We start from the raw sequence: 21351 nt of genomic DNA, 5'->3' as shown, positions 1-21351 counted from the left end.
TGATACTGTGGTGTTTTCTTATTGATAAGTATGTTTACGTATCTGTATTATGTGCTTGTGAACTTGGAGAGGTCAAGGACTGACTCTGTAATTCTGAATTTCCCGAGTCCAACATGATGATCCCCTTACCTATTTATTTATTCTTAGTCACCTAAATGATTTTTCCCATTTAATAAAGCCAACAACTCTAATGAGACTGATTCCACAAATAACGACAAGTTATAGTTTTATCACCTTACTCTATAAATCTTGACCAAATCAACTTAATTATCAGGCGTATGAGTTAGTTATTTCGTGAATCGTCTCTCTAGCACTAAGATGACCTCTCAGAGCTACCCTGGAAGAGAGGTGGGATCAGCACGGAGAGGGGACAGGGGTCAGGTATGAGGCATAAAACAAGTGTGAATGGCTGTCTGCTGATATTTCAAAAGCAAATGTAACAATCTTTGATTATTTACACCTCTGCTCCCCTGCATTAGCAGAGACAAAGCATAAACATAATCTCCTCTCTCTAAACAACAACAAAAACTCAATACAAGAGAAAGACGAAAATAAAACCATGAGTATCTATACCATTAAGTAAGGACTTAAATATTCAGCTGAGAAAAAAAAAAGGACTCCTGGCAAGTTATTTCCAAAATGTTTCAAGACAGAACCACTGAAAGGACTCCAGGTGATCCTTATCAGTCTAACTCCTGGGTAAACTTACCATCCTTTCCTTCAAATAACTACACCCTTAGAAAGCACCATGTGTCATTCAGAATTCAAATACAACTTCCAATTAAAATATTTAAAGGTGAGACATGTTAAAACTAGTTTGCACAAACTATTTTTGAAGAAAAATGATATTTCAAGTACCTTGCTTAAGTTGCTTTTCCACTTGCTTGAATAGACCAATAAATCTGATTTGGAATGCGTAGTTATTGCTTGACAATATAGTGATTTTCCAGTCTTCTGTTTTGAATTAAGGAGAGAAAGAGCAACTTTTGTAGGCAAACCGAGTGGATTTGGATTACTACCGCTCACGGTCCAATCAGTGTAGGCCGAAGTTTTCTGGTCATTCTGTAGCAAATGCAATGCCTTCTGTCTCAACAGATAACACCACGTAAAGTTGGTTGTGGTCTTCAGGCTGGGGAAGGACGGCTGCTGCGTGTCTCCAGCATCAAACACCGCAAGAGTGGTAGCTGTAGGCTGACTTTGTTCTTGAATGTTCACTTTGTCACTTTGATTTTTAACCCCTGGAGACTTCCTTTCTTGGTTGTTGTCTATACATTCCAAAGGAGAAATGTGAGTATTTTCTGAAGGGACAGGTGAATTTGTAACTGTAAGAGTTAGCGATGCGGATGACTTGATGTTTTCAAATTCTTGCAATTCTTTTATAGGTTCTATAACAGGTTTACAGGGTCCTGATGATAAATTATCAGCTGGTAAAACATCTGTCAAATTAACAGCCTCGCTACTAATTTCAGGGTGAGAAAAAATATCCTGTTCCAATATCACACCTTCAAGAGGCTCTGTAGTACACACTTGCCTCACCAAAACAGGTTTCTTCTGTTTATGACCTTCATTAGCTCTTGGACTCAAGGGTTCCAACGGTCTGATGTCTGTTGCACAAACAGCTCCATTTTCATCTTTAGCTCGCTTTTGGTGCTTTTCCATGGCAATGTCTAAACTATTTGCTGGGGAAAGCATCCTTTTACTTGAAGCTGAAGATTCCTGTTGGGGGGAAAGTCTACCGATAGACATTTTCTGAGTTATGGGCAAGGATTCTGACAGAGAACAACTTTGGCCCATCTCTGAAAAAACACTTTTGGAAACAAGTTCTTCCCCTGGGTTTGGCAAAGCACTCTGGTGATCTTTTTGTGATTTTGGCATGGAGTTTTGCTCTTCGCTGATTGGCACCATACTACGATTAGCCTGGCAAGTTGGCTGACTGGATAGATCTTGGGTCACCAGGATTTGTGGCAGAGGTGTGACTGTGGCAAAACAGTACACTGGGACATTACCCTGCAGATGCACAGGCAGCGGAAATGATGTCGGCACCTTCTGCCCCTGACCACTGAGGGGCCCGAGCTTCAGTGGCGGTGGAGGACACGAATTAGACACGGCATCTACTAATTTGGTTGGTAAGGCTAATGAAGCTGCACAACAGTTGGCCCCAACTGGATCTGAAAGAACTTGCTTTGGCAAAGAATGTACAGGACTGGAAGAGCAAGACTGGCTTGAGGTGAAAACCTGACACTGAAGTTGGTACTTGGGAGCAAAGCAATCCTCACTTTTAGAAGATACACAGGAACTGGGACTTGCATCTGGTTTGACACTCTGTGTAGACACTTGCAGAGAAATCTGTGTGTTTTGGTGGCTAAGGGGTGCATGGATTTGATTTAACAAATTGATACCAAAAAGCTGTTGAACAGGAAAGATGTTAGTAGAGTTGGAATTTGAAGTTTCTGTTCGCAGATCTTTAACGTGAGTCTGGGAGCGCAATGTATTTGTAGGAAACTCAGCTAACGGTGTATTAGGGAGCTGAGGCCCCTGGAATGGCACTGCATTCACACTGGGAAGAGCAACAGTTTGGAAAGATGATGGGTTCACAGGAGACAGATGACTATCTGGAGCTAGGTTTAAAGATATCTGCCGTATCAGTGGGCCTCTCCTTCTTTCTAAGAGAGGCACGTGCCCGGGGACCCCCATACCGGAAGGGGATGTTGGAGGCTGCAATTCAATGAGCGGTGTTGTCTGAGGTGGAGTTATGCTTCCACAGTCGAACGATTTACTTCTGAAATCAGAGACCTCCATTGATGTCTGCATGCAGTTAATCTGTTCTGATGCAGCACGCCTCATTTCCCGGTGAGTTCCAGGAACATTAAGTGTGTTGGAGCCAGCTGGAATCATGAGAAACTCTGCTTTATTTAGAAAATCGATTTTGGGGGAAGCCTCAGTTTTAGAAATGTCCTCTACGTCTAACGAAGCTGAGAAACTCGAAGTCTGAGACAAACTACTCTCCCGACTTAGACTCCTGGAGAGAGTGGAATCAAAACTGGACTCAGTGGAGGAATGCTCTATCTCAGCAAGACGGAGCCTCTTCTTTTTGGGCGGTAGTTTCTCTGTCGGCAATTTTGACAAGGTTTCACTACGCTGAGGCCAACTGAACTTCTCTGATTTCTCCTGATCGTGGCCTTGGGCTTCAAGGTCCCGATCTGGCTCCTCAGTGACCAGAATTTCTGGGACTTGGATGTTGGGCTGCCGAACAAGTCTTGAGGGCTGTCCCAACAGATGTCGTTCACTTGAAATCTTTCTTGAAGCTTCCTGAAGTTCTCCTCTAAGAGCATCTGATAGAGCAGGCTGGGGAGGATGAGACGTGCCCCGAGAAGGGTGACCTTCCTCCTGGGAAATTCCTATTACTGTCAGAGACCCAGCCTTCACGGTTCTACTCAGCTCCTGGAAAGAAACTGGGGAACCTCTTTCAAAAGACTCAAGCTTGTCAAATGAACTGGGTCTGCTCAGCGAGTTTGTATGCTGGATGACTGAGATGCCAGTCCCATGTCTCTTCAGCTCTCCCTTGTCCTGGGCAGCTGAACTTATCTGTTGCTCCACGATAGTGGACAGCTTTGGATCCACGCTCTGGTCGGAGCCTCTGGCAACAAGCTGAATTTGGGAGTTTTGCAACTGAATATTTCTATGCTGCTGGTCACCTGTTATGGCAACATTATGTTTTGACAAACTGGAGGCAGAGCCCATAGTATTCTGGAAGTGAAGGCCTTCGGAGCTTTTTGGAGAAGCTCCACTATCATTTTGCTGAAGTTCATCATCATCTCCAACACTTTTCATCTTCCTCCTTTTTCTTATCTGGGGCATCTGGTCCCAGACTCCTGTGGAACCAGCAACTCTGTAGTGCAGAATCTGAGGTTGGGTACTGCTAGGCATGGGGCTGTGTTCAGGTTCTCTTATAGTCACCTTTGTTTTTGGTCCGTGTAACTCTGAACAGTAAAATTTCTTATGGTTTTCAAAATTTTCCAGTTTTCTGTACCTGTTTCTACAGGTTTCGCACTCAAACATTGTCCCTCGCCCTTGATGAGACTTCTTTTTTTCTAAATGTGAGCCTGGTGCCAACGGCTTGTTCCTTGCTGACACAGGTTCACTCGTGGCACCGCATCCCTGATAGCTCTCATCCAGGGACTGTCCAATCCCGAGGACATGGTTCTCATTTGCTGACGAGTCTTCCACTGCTGCTTGTCTGACAAGGGTACGCGGATGTCCACTTTGGGGCACAGAAGTGTTAGGTCCTGATACAAAGACATCATCATAGAAAGTGCCCATTTTGTCATCAAATGACTGACTTCCTCTCAGAGGATGCGGGGGAGGTATTATGTTTGCAGGTACAGCTGAATAACCTGTGGTGGGCATAGAATTACTTCTTGTAATGGGCAAACAGTCAAGGGAAGGTACAGACAGAAGAAACACTTGCTTTGATTTCTCAGTAGGGGTGAAAGGGGACTTTGGTATATCAGAGCTGGAACTTGTTCTCCGTCCCATAGGTTTTAAGTCAAACTGGAAAGAATCCTTAAATATGTACGATTTGGGGGAATCGATACTTCCTCGTCGTGAGAGAGAGGTTCTACGTGGCTTTACACTATCCAGTTGCTTATCATCTACCAAGGCTTCATTGTCAGAGATGAGCTTTGATATCCGTTCTTCAAGTGTTTTTGTTGCCAGAGGCGGGGGCATCTGACCTGGTAAGAGCAATGCTTTTTCACCTGCTGGCAGAGTAGAAGGCGCTGGTGTATTGATACGAGGTGCAGAGGGCCCATTATTCTTACTTGAGTCTTGTTCCGTGGTGGGTAACGTTCTAGCAAAAGGAGTTGGTGGACTCACTGTTTGATCAGCACTTTCAGAACGTGAGAAATACCCAGAGTCTGTACTTCCTAAACTTCGAGGACTCAGCAGTTTTCCTTGTTGCTCTTGGGTGTAATCAGTGGCCTGCTGCCTTTGTAGTTGGGCATGTACTGTTCCCACGTGAGATTCCTGTTTTCCTTCTGGCTGACTCATGTCCCCTTTCTGACGGGACTTCTCATCAGTCTCTAGAAAGGACGCCCAAGCTGAAAGTGACAGTACGCTGGTTGCCTGAAGGTCCTTCTGTTTCTGTGCACTAGAAAGTTCAGGCTTGGAATCCGTAACCTTTGGACTGTCAACCCTCAAAGGAGACACATTGATGGGATGGACCACAACTTTTGGTAACTCTGTCACAGCTTGTGATTCTGAAGATTTGGCCTGTAATGACAAGTCACCTACCACATGATCTGGATTGCCTGGAATGGAACTTGATTTTGGTAAAACTTCAGAATTTGATAGCATTTTCATTATCTGCACAGGCTGCAGGTCCACGGAGCCAGGCTCATTGTGTCTTTCATCAGCAGCACCCTCCTCATCGCTCTCCCCACTGTCTTCTACATCTGAATGGATACTAAGTGCCTTGGGGGACTCATGTGACAAAAATAAACCACCAGCATCTGGTTGCAAGACAAGACCCAGTTTGATAGTATGCGCGTGGGATTTTTTGTGCTTGTACAGATTGCTTTTAGTCTTAAATGAAAATCCACAGGTCACACAGGGATAGGGTCGCTCTCCGGTGTGGGAGCGGATGTGCTTTAAAAGCACACTAGGCTTTGCACAAGCTCTATTGCAATACTCACAAATATACTTTCCTTGTTTTTTTGGCTTCTGATCTTTCAGAAGAAGATTGCACATTTGTTCTACGCTATGATTAACAACAGAGGTGACAGGAGTTGAATTATAAACCGGGGTGGGGGGTGACTGTGTAGAATGGGCTGGACTTATTGACATGGGTGAAGCAGAATCCATTTGCTGGTTTTGAGGAGTAACCTGAGTTCTACCGGAAGGTGAAGTTAGACCTACTGATGACGTCATGGCTGTATTATAAACCTGTCCAAGTCTGGCGTTCTCTTGATCGTGCGGGTTCGTCAGGGATCTTGGGAAACCTGAAGACGCTGGAAGCTGTTGATTTTGTTGGTTAGATTTAGAAACAAAGTGTTCGTGTTGATTATATGAATGAGAAATTGACTGAACGGCTGCTTGCTCATTCTTCTGAGCAGCAGACAGTTGCACTGTATATGAGGTACAAGAAGACTTTGATTCAGCAACAAATTCTTGCGAAGTCTGGTTTGGGGCATCCATTGAGCTGTTTTTCAATTGAGAAGGGGATCGTACAGTTTTATTTGGTCTCAGTTTTTCTATCTTAACTGCACAAGGTGAGCCCTTTTGTGACAAGGTGCTCAGTTCTGGCTCCATTGCTTTCAGTAAGACATCAAACGCGGTGTTCGTGTACGAGGGGGAAGCAGGACTACAGTTAGAGGAGATACATTCACTATGGTCAGTTCTGGCTGTACCTGACAGAGAACTCGAGTCACATTTTCCATCTGGCAAATTTAACTTGGCGGGGTCAGAGCCTTCCGACCTCCACCTGCGCGCTTCAGACGGGTGCTGCAGAGCCAAGGGCTTCTTTGGGGAGACACATTCTTCGGATTTAGAGGCCTCGGCAGTTATCCCGGGTGTCTCTCCATTTTGTCTGGTAACCTGCTTCCCATTTTTCACAGGACTATGGTTCTGTTTCTTGTGAGACTCTGAAGCACTCTGAAGGACAGCGAAAGAGGGCTCTTGTGTGTTGTGTTTGTGTTTTGCTTGAAGAGGATTTCTCAGTGGGGATTTTGGTATTTTTTTCAGGTGATTCTCAGCTACAATCTTTTTTCGTTTCACACCTTTAAGCGATTCTGAAGTTCCTTTAATACCAGCCTCTAAGATTTCTGTTAAAAAAACAAAAATAAAAAATTGGTAAAATGGTACATATACCAAAATGGGTACACACACTATTATGAGGGTGTTAGGAGGATTGAAGAAAGTCATTTAAGGAAAGCCTACTTTGGATAAAGCTGCATTCTAACATCCTGGCAATCTTAAGAATGTTGCCAATCAAAATCTATTGGAACCATCACGCAAAGACCTTAGAGTACATTTCAAGAACGCTGTGTTCCTCTCCTGACCCCCTCTCCCCCCAAGATCCTGGAACCAGATCTTTCAAAACTAAGTTCTCCTCCTCCCCTCACCCTCACAGCTGAGGACTCTGTCTACACAACAGTCGGAGACAGCTGGCCCACAAAGAAGAAAAATCAACCTTTTAATGCAGGGGGTTGTGAGGGAGATTTGACCATCTTATCACATTTAGTATCTCTTAAAGCAAACTTCTCAAGTTTCTAAATAACAGTATTGCTCTAAAATAGGCAATACTAATATTCTTATGAGAAAAATGGCTACCATATAATAATTTTTAGAGCAATCATACAAGACGATCATGAGCTATCCGCTGGTAGAACCATCAAGTATTGCTATATTAGCAATTATATCAATGAACAGAAAAATATGAATCCACTGATTTGTGTCTCTTCACCAACAAAACTAAAGAAGTCATAATGTTGTAATGGCCCTCAGTGGAAAAAAAAAGTCACCAATTTAACTGAACAAAATATTCAACGGCGACGTTTCTTTGTTGCTAATGATAGGCAGGTAGGTACGTAGCTAAAGCTTCCTGCCCGACAGAGGAGATGGCACCACCTCCATTTCGGGCTGTGCTAGAAATACATTAGCATTTAAATGGCATCAACAACTCACAATCTCTGTCAACTATTATATTTTTGAGTAATAAATACTTGCCATAATTTAGTGTGTTTCCATTTGCTGTATCCTTGGGCACACAAACCGAAATTATTCAAGCTTATATTACTTATTTGCAGAAAAGCCAAACACTACTCTAATTCCTCATTATTTTCAAATAGCTCTTGCAATGTACATATCTGAAATTCATATTAGACCAAAATGTCTACACCATAATAACCATTTTGCATTTACTGAAGATAAAAATTTACATACAATAAAACATAGTCTAGTCATCTTGTGACATTAGTTTATGTACTGTCATATATTAGTTTAATGAAAAAAACACATACCAATCCAACTACAGATACATTTACCCGCCATAATCAGAAGGGCAAAAAAAGGAAAGGAAAAAAAAAAGGAGGGTATCTCATAACTAACATATTTGAGCTAAGGAATAATAGGGAAAAAAGTATCAGTATTGTTGATACCTTTACCAAATTATGTTGAACAAATCTTTTATTCTTCAATCCACTCATTCATAAAACGCTGTTTTCCCGCCTCAAGATGAATGTAACAAAGTCAAGATGTACTGTATACCTCTAATTAATTCTATCTGGCAAATGGGCAAAATGAAATATGATGACCCTCAGCGAGGGTGAGCAATTTCCCACTCACTTCCAGAAAGCCTGGAGGGGGGCTGTAGCATAAAAGTGGAAGGCAGGAGGCTGGCAGAATAAATATAGAAGCAGAGAGGAGCAACCACTTGCAGGAGCAGGAGTTCCCAACTAGGGCGACGGTCAGAGCGCAAACACTAGACACTTAAAAAAAATCTGCCCACGTCAGGCCCTGTCAGGGCCTCTGCACCGGAGCCCTGCTTGGAGTCAACATGTTTGTTATATTTTACATACTTTTTAGAATGAGCTTTTCTTTTTAGACAAACTTATTCGTAAAAAAAAAATTAAACAATGCCTTACACTGCAAAGAAAAATTCAAAGATTCAACCCACTGGCAGAACACCGAGAAATACCACACACAGTAAGTTTTGAAAGGATCATTCTACATATGTTTTAAACAAAAAGAGTAAAATGTAACTTTGTACTTCAATGAAAATGAAGCTGAAGTGAAAATAAGAGTTACTAAACTTAAGATCCATATTTCTTCATAGAGATACTATTTCCTAAAAACTTCTCTGAAGAACTTGAAAAAACATACTGTAAACAGATTTTTTTTGCAGTTTTTGAACTACATGTTTCAATTTTAGATGAAGGCTGACTCATTCCTCTTTTGTCAAAGTGTGTAACATTTATATTCTATTTGCATAATTGTTTACCCTTAGTTCTCTATTTGAATTTTAACACTTACCCAGTGCTAATATACCAATTCTTTCCTTCAAGACTTTGCACACTGCTTTCTGGCAATGATGCTCACATGGGAAGCCTGGTGCCAGCCTGACTGGCAGTGTCCCCCCTTGGGTGGTGGGCCTTTTTGCGGCCTGTACATCCGCAAAATTCTTTATTTTTGAAGTCTAATAAAGTAAGTAGGAGTCAGCTCAGAGTTGATCAATGTACAACTTTTAATCTTTTCCTAGAACACAATGACCTTCTTTTTAAGGAGATTCATTTAATTTATCTCAGAAAACTTACATTATATCCTCAAATATATTTTCTGGTCCATTTTTCCTTTGGGGTGGGCTTCTTCACTTTATGAACATCAATTATCTTTATGCTGTACCACACTTACGATGATTTATATTTCTTTCATCTTTTTGTTTTTTTCTTTTGCTTTCTCTAGAATTGTCTAAAGCTTTTCTCTTATGTCAATAATTCAATTCTCAGGCCATTAAGTTCCTTACTGTTTCAAATTTTTATTAGTTTTGGACTGAAGTTGCTTTGTTCTCATTTTGTTCCCTTAGTTCCATATTTCCCATTTCATCTCATTTCACTGTCTCATGTTTGAGCTCTTGCTTTAATAAATTTATGATCTTATTAAGTTCTATGCTTAAAAAAAATTCTGTTTCTGGGGTAATATTTTCTTTAAGGCTGAGTTTGTGGTCCATCTTTTCATGTTCTCTCTGCTATTCTATCGCTTGAGGTCATGGGAAATGGCAAAGGGATGGCATTTAACTGAGAATCTGTTCCTAACAGTCTTTTTCTGAGTTGTGTTCATTCTTCTAAGATTCTGTTGGATCTCCTTTAACACTGTTCACTCTCCCTGCTCAAGAGAGAAAGCCCATGCCATCATGGGTAGATGGACAGGGATGGCCCTGGATGTTGTTAGGAGGTGAGAGGATGGTGGAAGGGATGAAAGAGAGATGTAAAAACAGGGAGGGTACCAGGCACATATGAGATGAACACTGCACTGTCATTCTAGAGGTGGAACTGAAGCAAGGTGCATGCCTTATTACTGACTGTCATGCTCCGTCCCTTGGTTCTCAAGACTTGGGGCTGGAGTGCACAGAGTGGGTGGCTGAGCCATCTGGCTAGGAATTATAGAGAGAACCCTCCTCTTGGGAACCAGTGCCCTGGAGTACGCGGTGGTAGGCCTTGGGTTTTCAGAGAATGATACACCTGGGGTAGTTTTTTAAACTCATCTTAATCTTGATTAATTTCAAATCTATTAGAGAGTCACTGGAGTTACTTTCTCTTGTCCACTCATCTCAGGAAAGAGCACAATCACCACTCACTGTGGCTTCATCTACGACATCTGGCAGGGTTACCACACACCATGGAGTTAAGAGGATGTGCAGACCAGAATGCCTCAAAGCAGAAATACAGTTGGGGTGGAGGGTGGGAGGGGAGCAGCTGTTTACTGTTTTAAAGACAATTTGTTGTTACAATAGACTAAAATGAAAATAAATTAGAGGAAGTAGAGAGAAAGACAAATTATGAGACACGTGGTGGAAGACAGCTCAAGAAGGATGCCTCTTTAATATGCTCACGCCCGCAGCCACCAGAGCATAGACCTACCCTCTGCTTCGTATATGGACACTGCTTTATATTTACCAGCGTCTGACCCCAGAGCTGCTGGGTTTTTACAATATGAGGGTTGGACATGCTTGGTGCACATAATCCTCTCCATGTGAAAGATGAAACACAACCCTCTTTCCTTAAACAGGGAGAACATGTGATCAGCTTGGAAAGCGGGTGCGAAACGTTCAAAAGAGGAGTCAACCAACTTCTGAAAATTATATCCTGGTCAGCAGGCTACTGGAAATGGCTGACAATCATGCAGAACCTCTGAGGCATCAACAGGTCAGAAATCCAAACAGGAATTCATTTAACTGATACAAATCACACTGAGGAGAGGGAGCAAAATTGGCAGTGTTGCCACTGTCAGAATCTCTGACTTGCTGGGTTTCATAAAATAGTCCGAGTTCTCCTCCATCAGGAAGGCAGCGGACAACAGCTGGAAAGATCACAGCAGACACCTGACTGGAGGAGAACAGTTAGGGAAACAAGTTGAATTCCTAGTCCTCTGCACTGAAGGCACTGGCATTGCATTCCCTAAGGCACAGGCTTAATCAATATTGCGCTCCTCTACCTTTAGGGGAGAGCACCAAAGCTTCAGAAGAGACCGCCAGCTGATTTCCAGTATTACTTCTACTTCTAGAGAATAATAGATTAAAAACGAGTAACTTTCCTGGCTCAGGAGAGCATCTGAGTTGCCACCTAAGTGTGACATAGCATAATCTTAAGACTGATAGTAGGTATGGTAAACTACAAGCTAATTGTATGTTTAAAATCCTGCCTTGATTGAAGATGAATCTCTTTCAGATTTACTCAGAGACACATCAGTGTAAAAAACTTTAGATCTCTCTTGGGTCTTGGGGACACAAGGACAATCGGTTTTCCAACAACCGAGAGCATGTTGAGTCAGAGTCAAGACATCAGACGCAGAGAGACCACTGAGAAGGCCTTTCAGTAGTTCATGCAGGACTTAAAATGCTACCTTGAACTCAGGTAGTGACAGTGTGCCTCCTGGCTGAGTCAAAGCAAGAAAACCCGAGAAAGGTTTGCCAAAGACTCTGCTGAGGGTTCCATCTCTATCTGGCAGGACTGAGCTAGTCTGAGAGGGGAAAAAATCAGTTCACTTTCTATTCTACCAAATCTCAAGCTCAATATACATGTGGAGAATTATAAATTGTAGCTGAAAATCCAGGACTATAAATTTTCAATTGGGAAATAGTTAGGCTACTTATGGCATAGCCACTTAACATAACATTATACATCCATCTAAAATAATTATGAAGATTACATAACAATATGAAAACCATGACATATTAAATATAACATGCGTCTTCTTTTCTTTCCCTAGAGAGAAGTCCGAGCTGGAGGCACAGATCTGGGAATACACAGTGAGAGCTGTTTTTGTGAAAGTACGTAAACGATAGGCCAGAGAGAATAAACAATGGACAGAGAAGTGTGCCATCATAAGCTGGGGTAATCCCTACACTTAAGGATGAGCTAGAAATAAAACGAAATAAGAGATGATAAGACAGATGAGAGAAAACATGTGATAGTGAAGTGTGCGGGAAGTCAAGGCTTAGAGACTTTTAAGAAGGAAGATGTGGCCAACAGTGTTAACTATGACATTCAGATAAACAGGACTCAACAAGAGGGTGCTGGGGTGGGCAGTCACGGGGACTAGGAGAACACCGTTATCTCAGGGAGCAGTTGTCAGCTGGGTCCTGGGGTAAGAGTCATATCACAAAAAGGTAAGGAGGGAGGGAGAGCATGGTGAAGTGTAAGGGCCAGCAAATACAGAGCGCTTTCTGAGAATCTGGCTGTGAAGGAACAGCGAAAGGCAGGATGCCAGCATGAGGGGAAGAAGAGGTTAAGGGACGGTTTCTTTAGGATAAGGGGGGTTGAGTGTGCTTACAAGCAGGAAGTAAAAGTCGGCAGAGAGAAAGAGATTGAAAATGCAAAGCAGACAAATTAACATTCGATAAACACTCATACTAGAGGTATAATCACAAAGCTACCACGTAGACGTGGGAACACTCATTTCACTCAGCAAGCAACAGCAGGCCACATTCAGTTAATCTCCAAGTCCTTCCCATTCCTCATGGGATGTAATTCAAACATCTAACTTGGCCAAAAGATGCCTGGTCATCTGGCTCATAATTCACATTATTCACATAACCATTTTGAATAAGGGTGAATGATATTTAATAAAATTCAATATCCATTTCTTATTTTAAAAAATAAAAACCGGTGAGTCTGCTTCAGGATGTAGAAACTTGAAAAGAGTGTGGCACCCATCTTAACAATAAGAAAAAGCCAGAAATATCACAAAAATCAGAACTTCTCTTGAGTCTATCAGAAAGCTGAGGTCACCAAGCAGCCTGAACCCCAGGGCGGAGTGGGCAGGAAGATGTGGAGGAAGATGCAGTAGCCAGGCAAATAAATGAGAAAATATCACCTAAAATTGTAAGAAACTGCTGGAAGCCGAGTGTGCGCTGCATGAGCAGGGCCTCAGACATGGGGCAGTTCACACTCACTCCGGCTCTTTTCCCTGGGCCTCCAGCAGGTGCCCTCACAAGGGGCAGGCGGGAGAGCAGAGAGAGCAGCCCTCCACGCGCAGGCACATAGGAGGGGTCAGCCGCTGCAGAAAAGGCACACGGTCACACACCCTGCCTGAACACTTCTCTCACATGGAGCAAAGCTTTAAGCTGCTGGGAAAGGAATGGCAGACATGTCATCCACAGGGCACCCACGGGGCATAGGTAAAACCCACTGCAGCTTGTGGAAAGGCAGAAGAAGAAATCTACCATCCCAGGGGAGGTAGGAAACAGTCCTGGGACCAAAATCCCATAATGATAAAATGAGAGGTCTGCTACCACGGGAGAGGGACAGAAAACACTGGAACTGCTTAAGACTGAGGCTGGACCAGGATAACAGAGCAATCCTCACCTACCCCCACTACCAGCCTAGCCCTGAGCCTAGCAAGAGCAGTTTACTGCCAGGAGAGGGGCAAGGAGGTGGAGAGACTTGCGCCCAGCCAATGGCACAGGCAGCTGAAAGCGGGGCAGGGAGCCCTAAAACTCTAGATCTCGAGCCCCACTATAAGCACAAGGAAATGGCAGGCCACGGCCAGAAGAATTAGAGGCCAGTGTGGTACACTGAAGACAAACACGGCAACAACAAAATCCAGACCCGACCCAACTCCTCAGCAGACTGACTTCAATCCCCGCCCGATGACCTGACAGAAGAACAGTGCCCATTTCCAGCCATTAAAAACTACAGATCTCAGTATCTACTGTTATACGCACAATATCCAAAATTCAATTAAAAAATAAGACACACGTGCACACACACATTACAAAACAACCCACTGTTGGGGGCCAGCCCAGTGGCACAGCAATTAAGTTTGCACATTCTACTTCGGTGGCACTGGGTTTGCCAGTTTGGATCCCAGGTGCAGACCTACGCACCGCTCGGCAAGCCATGCTGTGGCAGGCATCCCACATATAAAGTAGAGGAAGACAGGCATGGACGTTAGCTCAGGGCCAGTCTTCCTCAGCAAAAAAAAGGAGGGTTGGAGGTAGATGTTAGCTCAGGGCTAATCGTCCTCAAAAAAAGAAAGCCCACTGTCAAGACACAAAGTGATCAAAAGAACTAGACTCCAAGATGATCCAGACGTTGGAATTCTCAGACTGGGCATTTAAAATAACCATTATTATGTTAAAAGACCCAGAAGAAAAGCTTGACAACATGCATTCCACAAAAGGGAATTTAAGCAGAAAGAGAGCGTCAAATGAAAGTGATAGAAATAAAAAACATAGTAACAGAGATAAAGAAAGCCAGTACAGGCTCATTAGTGGACTCAACAAAACTAAGGAGTCAGTGAACTAACAGACAGGCCAATAAACATTAACCAAGCAGAAACACAAGAAAAAGAGAGTTAAAAAAAAAATAACAGTGCATCCAAGAGCCAAAGAGCCACAACACACGGGTCTAACGTATAATCGAAATCGCAGAACACGAAAGAACAGCGTAGTAGAAAATAGGAGAAGTAATGGCCGAGAATTCTCCAAAAATAAAAACAAAGCATAAATCCCAAATGCTTAGAGAACCCTCAACTAGATGAATAAAAGTAAGAAAGAACAAGAACAAAGAAAGAAGGAAAGAAAAAACAATAAACAAAAGGGGAAAAAAACCCACCACACAGACAGATCATATTCAAACTGCTGGAAACCAAACATAAAGAGAAAATCTTGAAGGCACCCAAAGGGTAGAAAAGTGTATTACACACAAAGAATCAGGAATAAAAATTAAAGCAGACTTCTCAACAGAAACTAGGGAGTGACATTTTTACGCTCCTGAAAGAGAAAACAAACTGTTGATCCAGAATTCTACATGTAGAAATAACAGCTTTCAAAACTGAAGGCAAAGCAAAGACTTTTTCAGAAAAACAAAGCTAAGAGAATTCGTTGCCAGCAGACCTGTACTGAAATGTTAAAACTTTGATTTGAATCTAAACATACAAATGAAGAGCTCTGAAAATGGAAATAATGAAAGGAAATTTTAAAAAGAATTTTAAAAATTCCATCACTTTAAAATATAATGCAGCATATTGTATATATTGTATATAGTGTATATAATGCAGTGTATAAAGCGTATTGTCCCTAATGGTAGTGATTATAATGGCCCTGCAAAATGTCCACAGCCTAATTCTTGGATCCTGCGAATATGTTCCCTTAGGTGGGAAAGGGGACTCTGTGGATGTGATAAGGTTACGGACGTTAAAATGGGGAGACTATCCTGGGTTATTCAGGACCACTTCAAATTTAAGTCATCGACAGAAGAGGCGAGAGAGAGAGATATGAAGTGTGAGAGACTTGACCTGCCGTTGCCGGCTTTGAAGATGGAGGAAGGAAGCCACGATCCGAGGTAGGCAGGTGGACTCTCAAAGGTAGAGATGGCCTTCAACTGACAGTCAGCGAGGGCAGGAGGGACTCAGGCCCACAGATACAGAGATTTAATTCTCCCAATAACCTGAATAAGCAGGAAAGAGACTCTCCCCTAGGGCTTCCAGAAGAAACGTGGCCCTCTTGACACCTGATCACAGGCCAGTGGGACAATGTCAGGCTTCACACCTGTCGAGTTATAAGATAACGAGCATTTGTTAAACTGCTAAGTTTATAGTAATTTGTTACAGAGCAATAGAAAACGAATACAGGTAGCCACTGCGCACAAGTGACTATTTAACTTTTAAAACAAAGTCTGTGCCTCAAAAAAGCTAAAAGAACATATGAAGTATGTTCTCTGACCACAGTGAAATTAAACAAGAAATAAACAGCAGAAAGATGTCTGGAAAATCCCCAAATATTTGGAAATTAAACAACATATTTCTAAATAGCCTAGGGTCAAGGAGGAAGTCACTGGGAAATTAGAAAAATCAAAACAAAACTTCAGTGAACCAGAAAAATATGATAAAGAATATTCACCAGGCCAATGATATGCAATACTCAAAATCAAACACTAGAGACATCTCCTTGGAAGTCTGGGACAACAAAAGGATTCTTGCAGTAATTACCATGGGTTTTTAATCACTTCTCTAGATGAGCTAGCTAATACTATAAAAGAACAAAAAGAAATGAAATATAAATGATGGTAAGGAAGAAAATAGTATTATTTGCTGATAAAATAATGATCTCCCAGAGAACCCAAGAGAAATAACTGAAAATCTACTTTATCTAACAAGAGTTGAATAAAGTAGCTGCCTACCAAAAACATACAAATATCATTCTTTTCATTTATACCAAAAATAGTTAAAAATATAATGAAAAAATACTCTATTTATAACAGTAATGAAAATAGAAAAATGCCTAGAAATAAATTTAACACAAAACATTCAAAACATACAGAAAATTAAAGTTTTCAGACATGATTAAAAAAAGGCTTACAAAATGAAGAAACACACTTGGCTCCCAGGACAGAATCAGTATTCTGAAGATATCAATTCAATTATTTTCAAATTTCTAAATTTTATACAATTTCAAACAACAAAAATTGTTTTGTTTTTTTAAAAATGTGACATGACTCTAATCCTCATTTGGGAGAATAAACATTCGAAATTAGACAATAAAATTCTGAAAAAGAATTATGTAAAGATAATTACATGGGGAGATATTAAATGATTAAATAGTATTTTCTCAAGATCAGATTGATGGTGAAACCAAAAAACCCATAGAAAGACTCCATCATTTACATGTACTTAGTATATGAAAAAGGGGCCTATTTCTAAATCTTGAGGAAAGGATGACACAGTTTTTAAATATACAGTGCAGGTTTCACTTAAGGGATGAAAAAATAAAGTAGATCTTAATTATGCAAACACCACATTCCAAAATAAGCTCAACAATTCAGTGTAAGTAATAAAAACCACAGAAAGAACTAGAAAAATATAGATGAATATTTAGCTAATCCTCAGAGTGAAAACATGTTTTCTAAGCAAAAAAACAAAAAAAATTGAATGCATAAAAATTAAACTTTATGAGTATATATTAAAAAACTCTTCAGTATAAAAAAGCAAATGACAAACTAAGAAAAATATTTCAGCATATAAGGCAGACAAAGGGTTGATATTCTTAATATATAAAGAACTTTTATAAAAGTCTCTTATAAGAGACTTCTACCTCTATTAGTGGAGTATTAAGTAACTAAGTAATTAAAAACCCAACAAATAGTTGCTTATTGAACAATAGTTGAAAATAACATAGATCAAAATCTAGCAGTTATGGACAAAATAGGTCCTCAAATATTTGTGTAACTAATATTCAAAGACAAATGAATACTGCAGAACTTTTTTATATATAAAAGAAAATTTGCTAAGGAGTCAATATGATTTCAGGGAAATAGTTAGACTGTAGGAATATAGGAAAAATAAAAGAAAAATAAAGTCCGAAATAAATCAAATTGAAAAATTTTAAAGTAGAATAAGTAATACTTATCTTTGAAAATTTTAATAAAAAATCAATCTAATCAATAATAAATGTTCTTAGAAATGCAAAAGGATACAATATGAAAAAATTATAAGAAGAGGCTACTATATCTTAATATATTTGGATTCTTGAATAACATATAGAATATAACAAATTATACATACAATTGACCTATGAAGGTGAAAACTTGATCAGGCCTCCAACTGAGGAAGAAAATAAGAACACAGTATTCGAGACCTATACATACTCTTCTCCTTCCTCACAAACAGTCAAACTTTCAAGTAACTTAAGCTACCTTTCACATTAAATATAAGGAAAGCACCTCAACACAATCAATTAAATCCTGACAGATCAAAACACAATCAACGTTACAGGCCAGTCTCAGCGCATGGCATGCCAATCACGCAGTTGTCAAAACCAGAAATTGCCCTAGACTCCTCCCACCCTCCTACTCACTCGCTCACCACTTCTGCTCATTCCTCCCTCCAATCCTCACTGCTCAAACGCGTCCTCTGGTGGGCTCTGGATCCAGGGAAGCCTGGGGTTAAGTCCCGGCTCTACCACTTACTAGTTATGTGACCTCACACACCTTCTGTTACTGTTCCTCGTTATCTGCAAGACGCATATAACGGCACCTCATGGGGTTGAAAGGATAATTTAAATTAATCCATGTAGAAAGCACGGTGTGGTACTCAGAACTCCAATTTTAGCCCATTATTACTGCTACTGTTGATGGTATTATTATTACCATCATTATATCATCATGTTGCAATTGCAATACCAGAACAAAACAATGTCAGCATTTACTTTCTATAATACTGCACAGTAAATAATACTGAACAGCCAGGATTAACACTTATATTTAAGCTTCAGTGAAACTAAATTTTTAGTACTCTTCTAATAAAAAAATCATAAACAGGTATTCTTTTGACGTTTTGTAATAAGTTTATGAAAGAGCTAACATTATCCTAATATGTTCTATGTATTCGAATATAAAATAAGAATTATTTAAAATAGATTGAACACTATTAAAATAAAGAATACTAAGTTAACACACACAAAATAATTTCTTTTAGAAGTATATCCTTAAAAATGACAAGGTAACAACACTAGGTCACAAGTGTATCTTGCTGCTAAAAGTGTCAGCTGCTAAAATGCTATGACTCTACCTTATTCAAAAGAAAGGAGATGAGAGAGTTGTTCCACATATATTTCACTGACTTTATCTTCAATACTTAAGGAGATGCTTTGAAGAACTTTTTGATCTTTTGGAGGAACTGTAGTCTTTAAAAGATTTTTATAGCAAGTTATATTTTTATTTCAAAGAAAGCATTTCCAGTAGCCTTAATCTTTGTTAGTTCCCTCATGTATAGATAAAGAATATAATGTGGGACTCCTTTTATCAATTTCATAACAATGTTCATAGTCTACTTGTTTTGAAAGTCTCTGAATCATTTGTACATAGACGTTTTGCTTTGTTGACTGCCATTTCTCCCACACTGGGGAATTACATAAGATCAGAGCTTTTTCAGGTAAGTACAATTTTTGTTATAGATTTCTAATTTCATGCCATTGTGATCAGAGAACAAACTTGGTATTATTTCAATCCTCTTAGATTTACTGATAAATTTTTATGGCCTATCCTGGAGAATGTTCCATATGCACTGGAGAATAACGGGCATTCTGCTGCTTTTGGATGGAATGTTCTATAGACGTCTGTTACGTCTAGCTGTTTTATTGTGTTGTTCAAGTCTTTTATTTCCTTGTTGACCTTCTGCCTGGTCGTCCCATCCACTACTGAAGGTGGGGTACTGAAATCTCCAACTGTACTGATGAATTGTCTATTTCTCCCTTCATTTCTGTCAGTTATGTCTCCTGTATTTTGGAGCTCTGTTGTTAGGTGGATATATGTTTATAACTGTTATACCTTTCTGATGGATTGACTCTTTTATCAGTAAAAAGAATCTGTTTATCTCTAGTAACATTTTTTACTTTCAAGTCTCTTTGTCTGATATTAGTATAGCTACTTCAGCTTTCTTATGCATGTTGTTGACAGGACATCTTTTTCCATCCTTTTACTCTCAATCTGGTTGTGTCTTAGAACCTAAAGAGGATCTCCGTGTAAACAGCATATAGCTGGATCTTGCTTTTTTATCCAGTATGACAATCTGTGCCTTTTGATCAGATTATTTAATCCATTCACATGTAATGTTATTATTGACATAGCTGGATTTATCTCTGCCATTTTACTTTCTGTTTTCAAATATCTTGTGGTTTTTTTGCTCCTATACTTCTTTATTGCTTTATTTTACAGTAAGTGAACATTTTCTTTTCCTTTCTTTTTTGAGGAAGATTAGCCCTGAGCTAACATCTGCTGCCAATCCTCCTCTTTTTGCTGAGGAAGACTGGCCCTGAGCTAACATCCGTGCCCATCTTTCTCTACTTCATATGTGGGACGCCTACCACAGCATGGCTTGACAAGCAGTGCCATGTCCGCACCTGGGATCTGAACCAGTGAACCCCGGGCTGCCGAAGTGGAATGTGTGCACTTAACCACAGCACCACCAGGCGAGGCCCATGAATATTTTCTAATATAACATTTTACTTTCTTTAACGATTTTTTTCACTATTTTTTTTAGTTATTTCCTTTGCAGTGCCCTAGAGCTTCTCTTACATTTAAACATCAGAATCTTATACTAACTTTATCCCAGTGAGACATGGAAACATTACACTTACCTAGATCTATTCTCTTTTCTCCTTTTTTGTGGTATTGTTGTTATACATATCACATCTATAAATATTACACTCCAACAATACATTGTTATAATTATTACTTTATATAACTTATGTATTTTAAAGATACCTCTAAGAGAAGGAGAACAAGTATACGTAGGATTTGTTCTATTAACCTTCTTGTTTACCATTTCGATAAACATTCTTGCCTAACTTCTAAGAAGCACCTCACAAAAAGTGCTAAGAACAAGCTGTACTTCAAGACAAGTCCTCTTTGGTGATGTTCTAGCCTGGTTAGCAAAGAAGGCAAGAGAAAAGTGACAACAATTGAGATGAGGTGTTATGAAATAAGTACATTTTCTATTTTTATAACTTGTCCTAATGTCTTATAATATGGTTTTCTGTACAGAAATAGTGAGTTGGAGAAGCAAAAGATAAAAATCTGAATGTTGCCTACAAGATAGCTGACACTGATAATAAAATCAAATATTCTGAGGTATTTTTGCAGGTTTAAGAAGACCATGTGGTAAAGGCTGATTCAGACTTCAATTCAAACAAGTTCACAGAATAACAGTCATATTTCCCTGCCCTGAGGGTGCTTCAAATTTATATCCTTTTGCTTCAGTCTCGTGAGAAAGATTCCAAAAGCCTTGTGATTATTCGAAGAAAGTTCCTCAGTTCTTCAGAAGATCACAGCTTCCCACCAGGTCAACTAAGATTACAAACTGCACCAAGAGTCATCTTAACCTTAGCCTTCAGATAAAATCGAAAGAAAGGATTCCTTTGTAGCAGCTGCCCATAGTCTCTGTTAAAGATTAAAGAATGAAGCTTTTATCTTTGTTAGGGGGACATACATAAATGATTTATATGTATCACTGCAGATACATACAATCAAATTAGCCAGATAATTTAATATAATGAATTTACTTCAGATATACAACCTAGGTTACAGCATAAGAAATACAAAATATGTGTTTAAACATACTTCAAAAATAGAAGTACTA

General features: G+C 40.0%; 1 protein-coding gene across 10 annotated transcripts in view; it reads right to left on the bottom strand.

The window, feature by feature from the left end:
* Positions 1 to 21351, bottom strand: part of HIVEP1 (HIVEP zinc finger 1) — a 135597-nt gene that overhangs the window by 32540 nt on the left and 81706 nt on the right. For all 10 annotated transcript variants that reach the window (XM_005603577.4, XM_005603578.4, XM_023624465.2 and 7 more), the window contains one exon: positions 859 to 6821. In XM_005603577.4, the coding sequence (XP_005603634.2) occupies positions 859 to 6821 (5963 nt within the window). The remainder of the gene's footprint in view (positions 1 to 858; positions 6822 to 21351) is intronic.

Source organism: Equus caballus, chromosome 20 (genome assembly GCF_041296265.1).
Source record: "Equus caballus isolate H_3958 breed thoroughbred chromosome 20, TB-T2T, whole genome shotgun sequence".
Lineage (NCBI taxonomy): Eukaryota > Metazoa > Chordata > Mammalia > Perissodactyla > Equidae > Equus > Equus caballus.
Note: the sequence above shows the minus strand (reverse complement) of the source record. Positions and strands in the feature narration are given on the sequence as shown.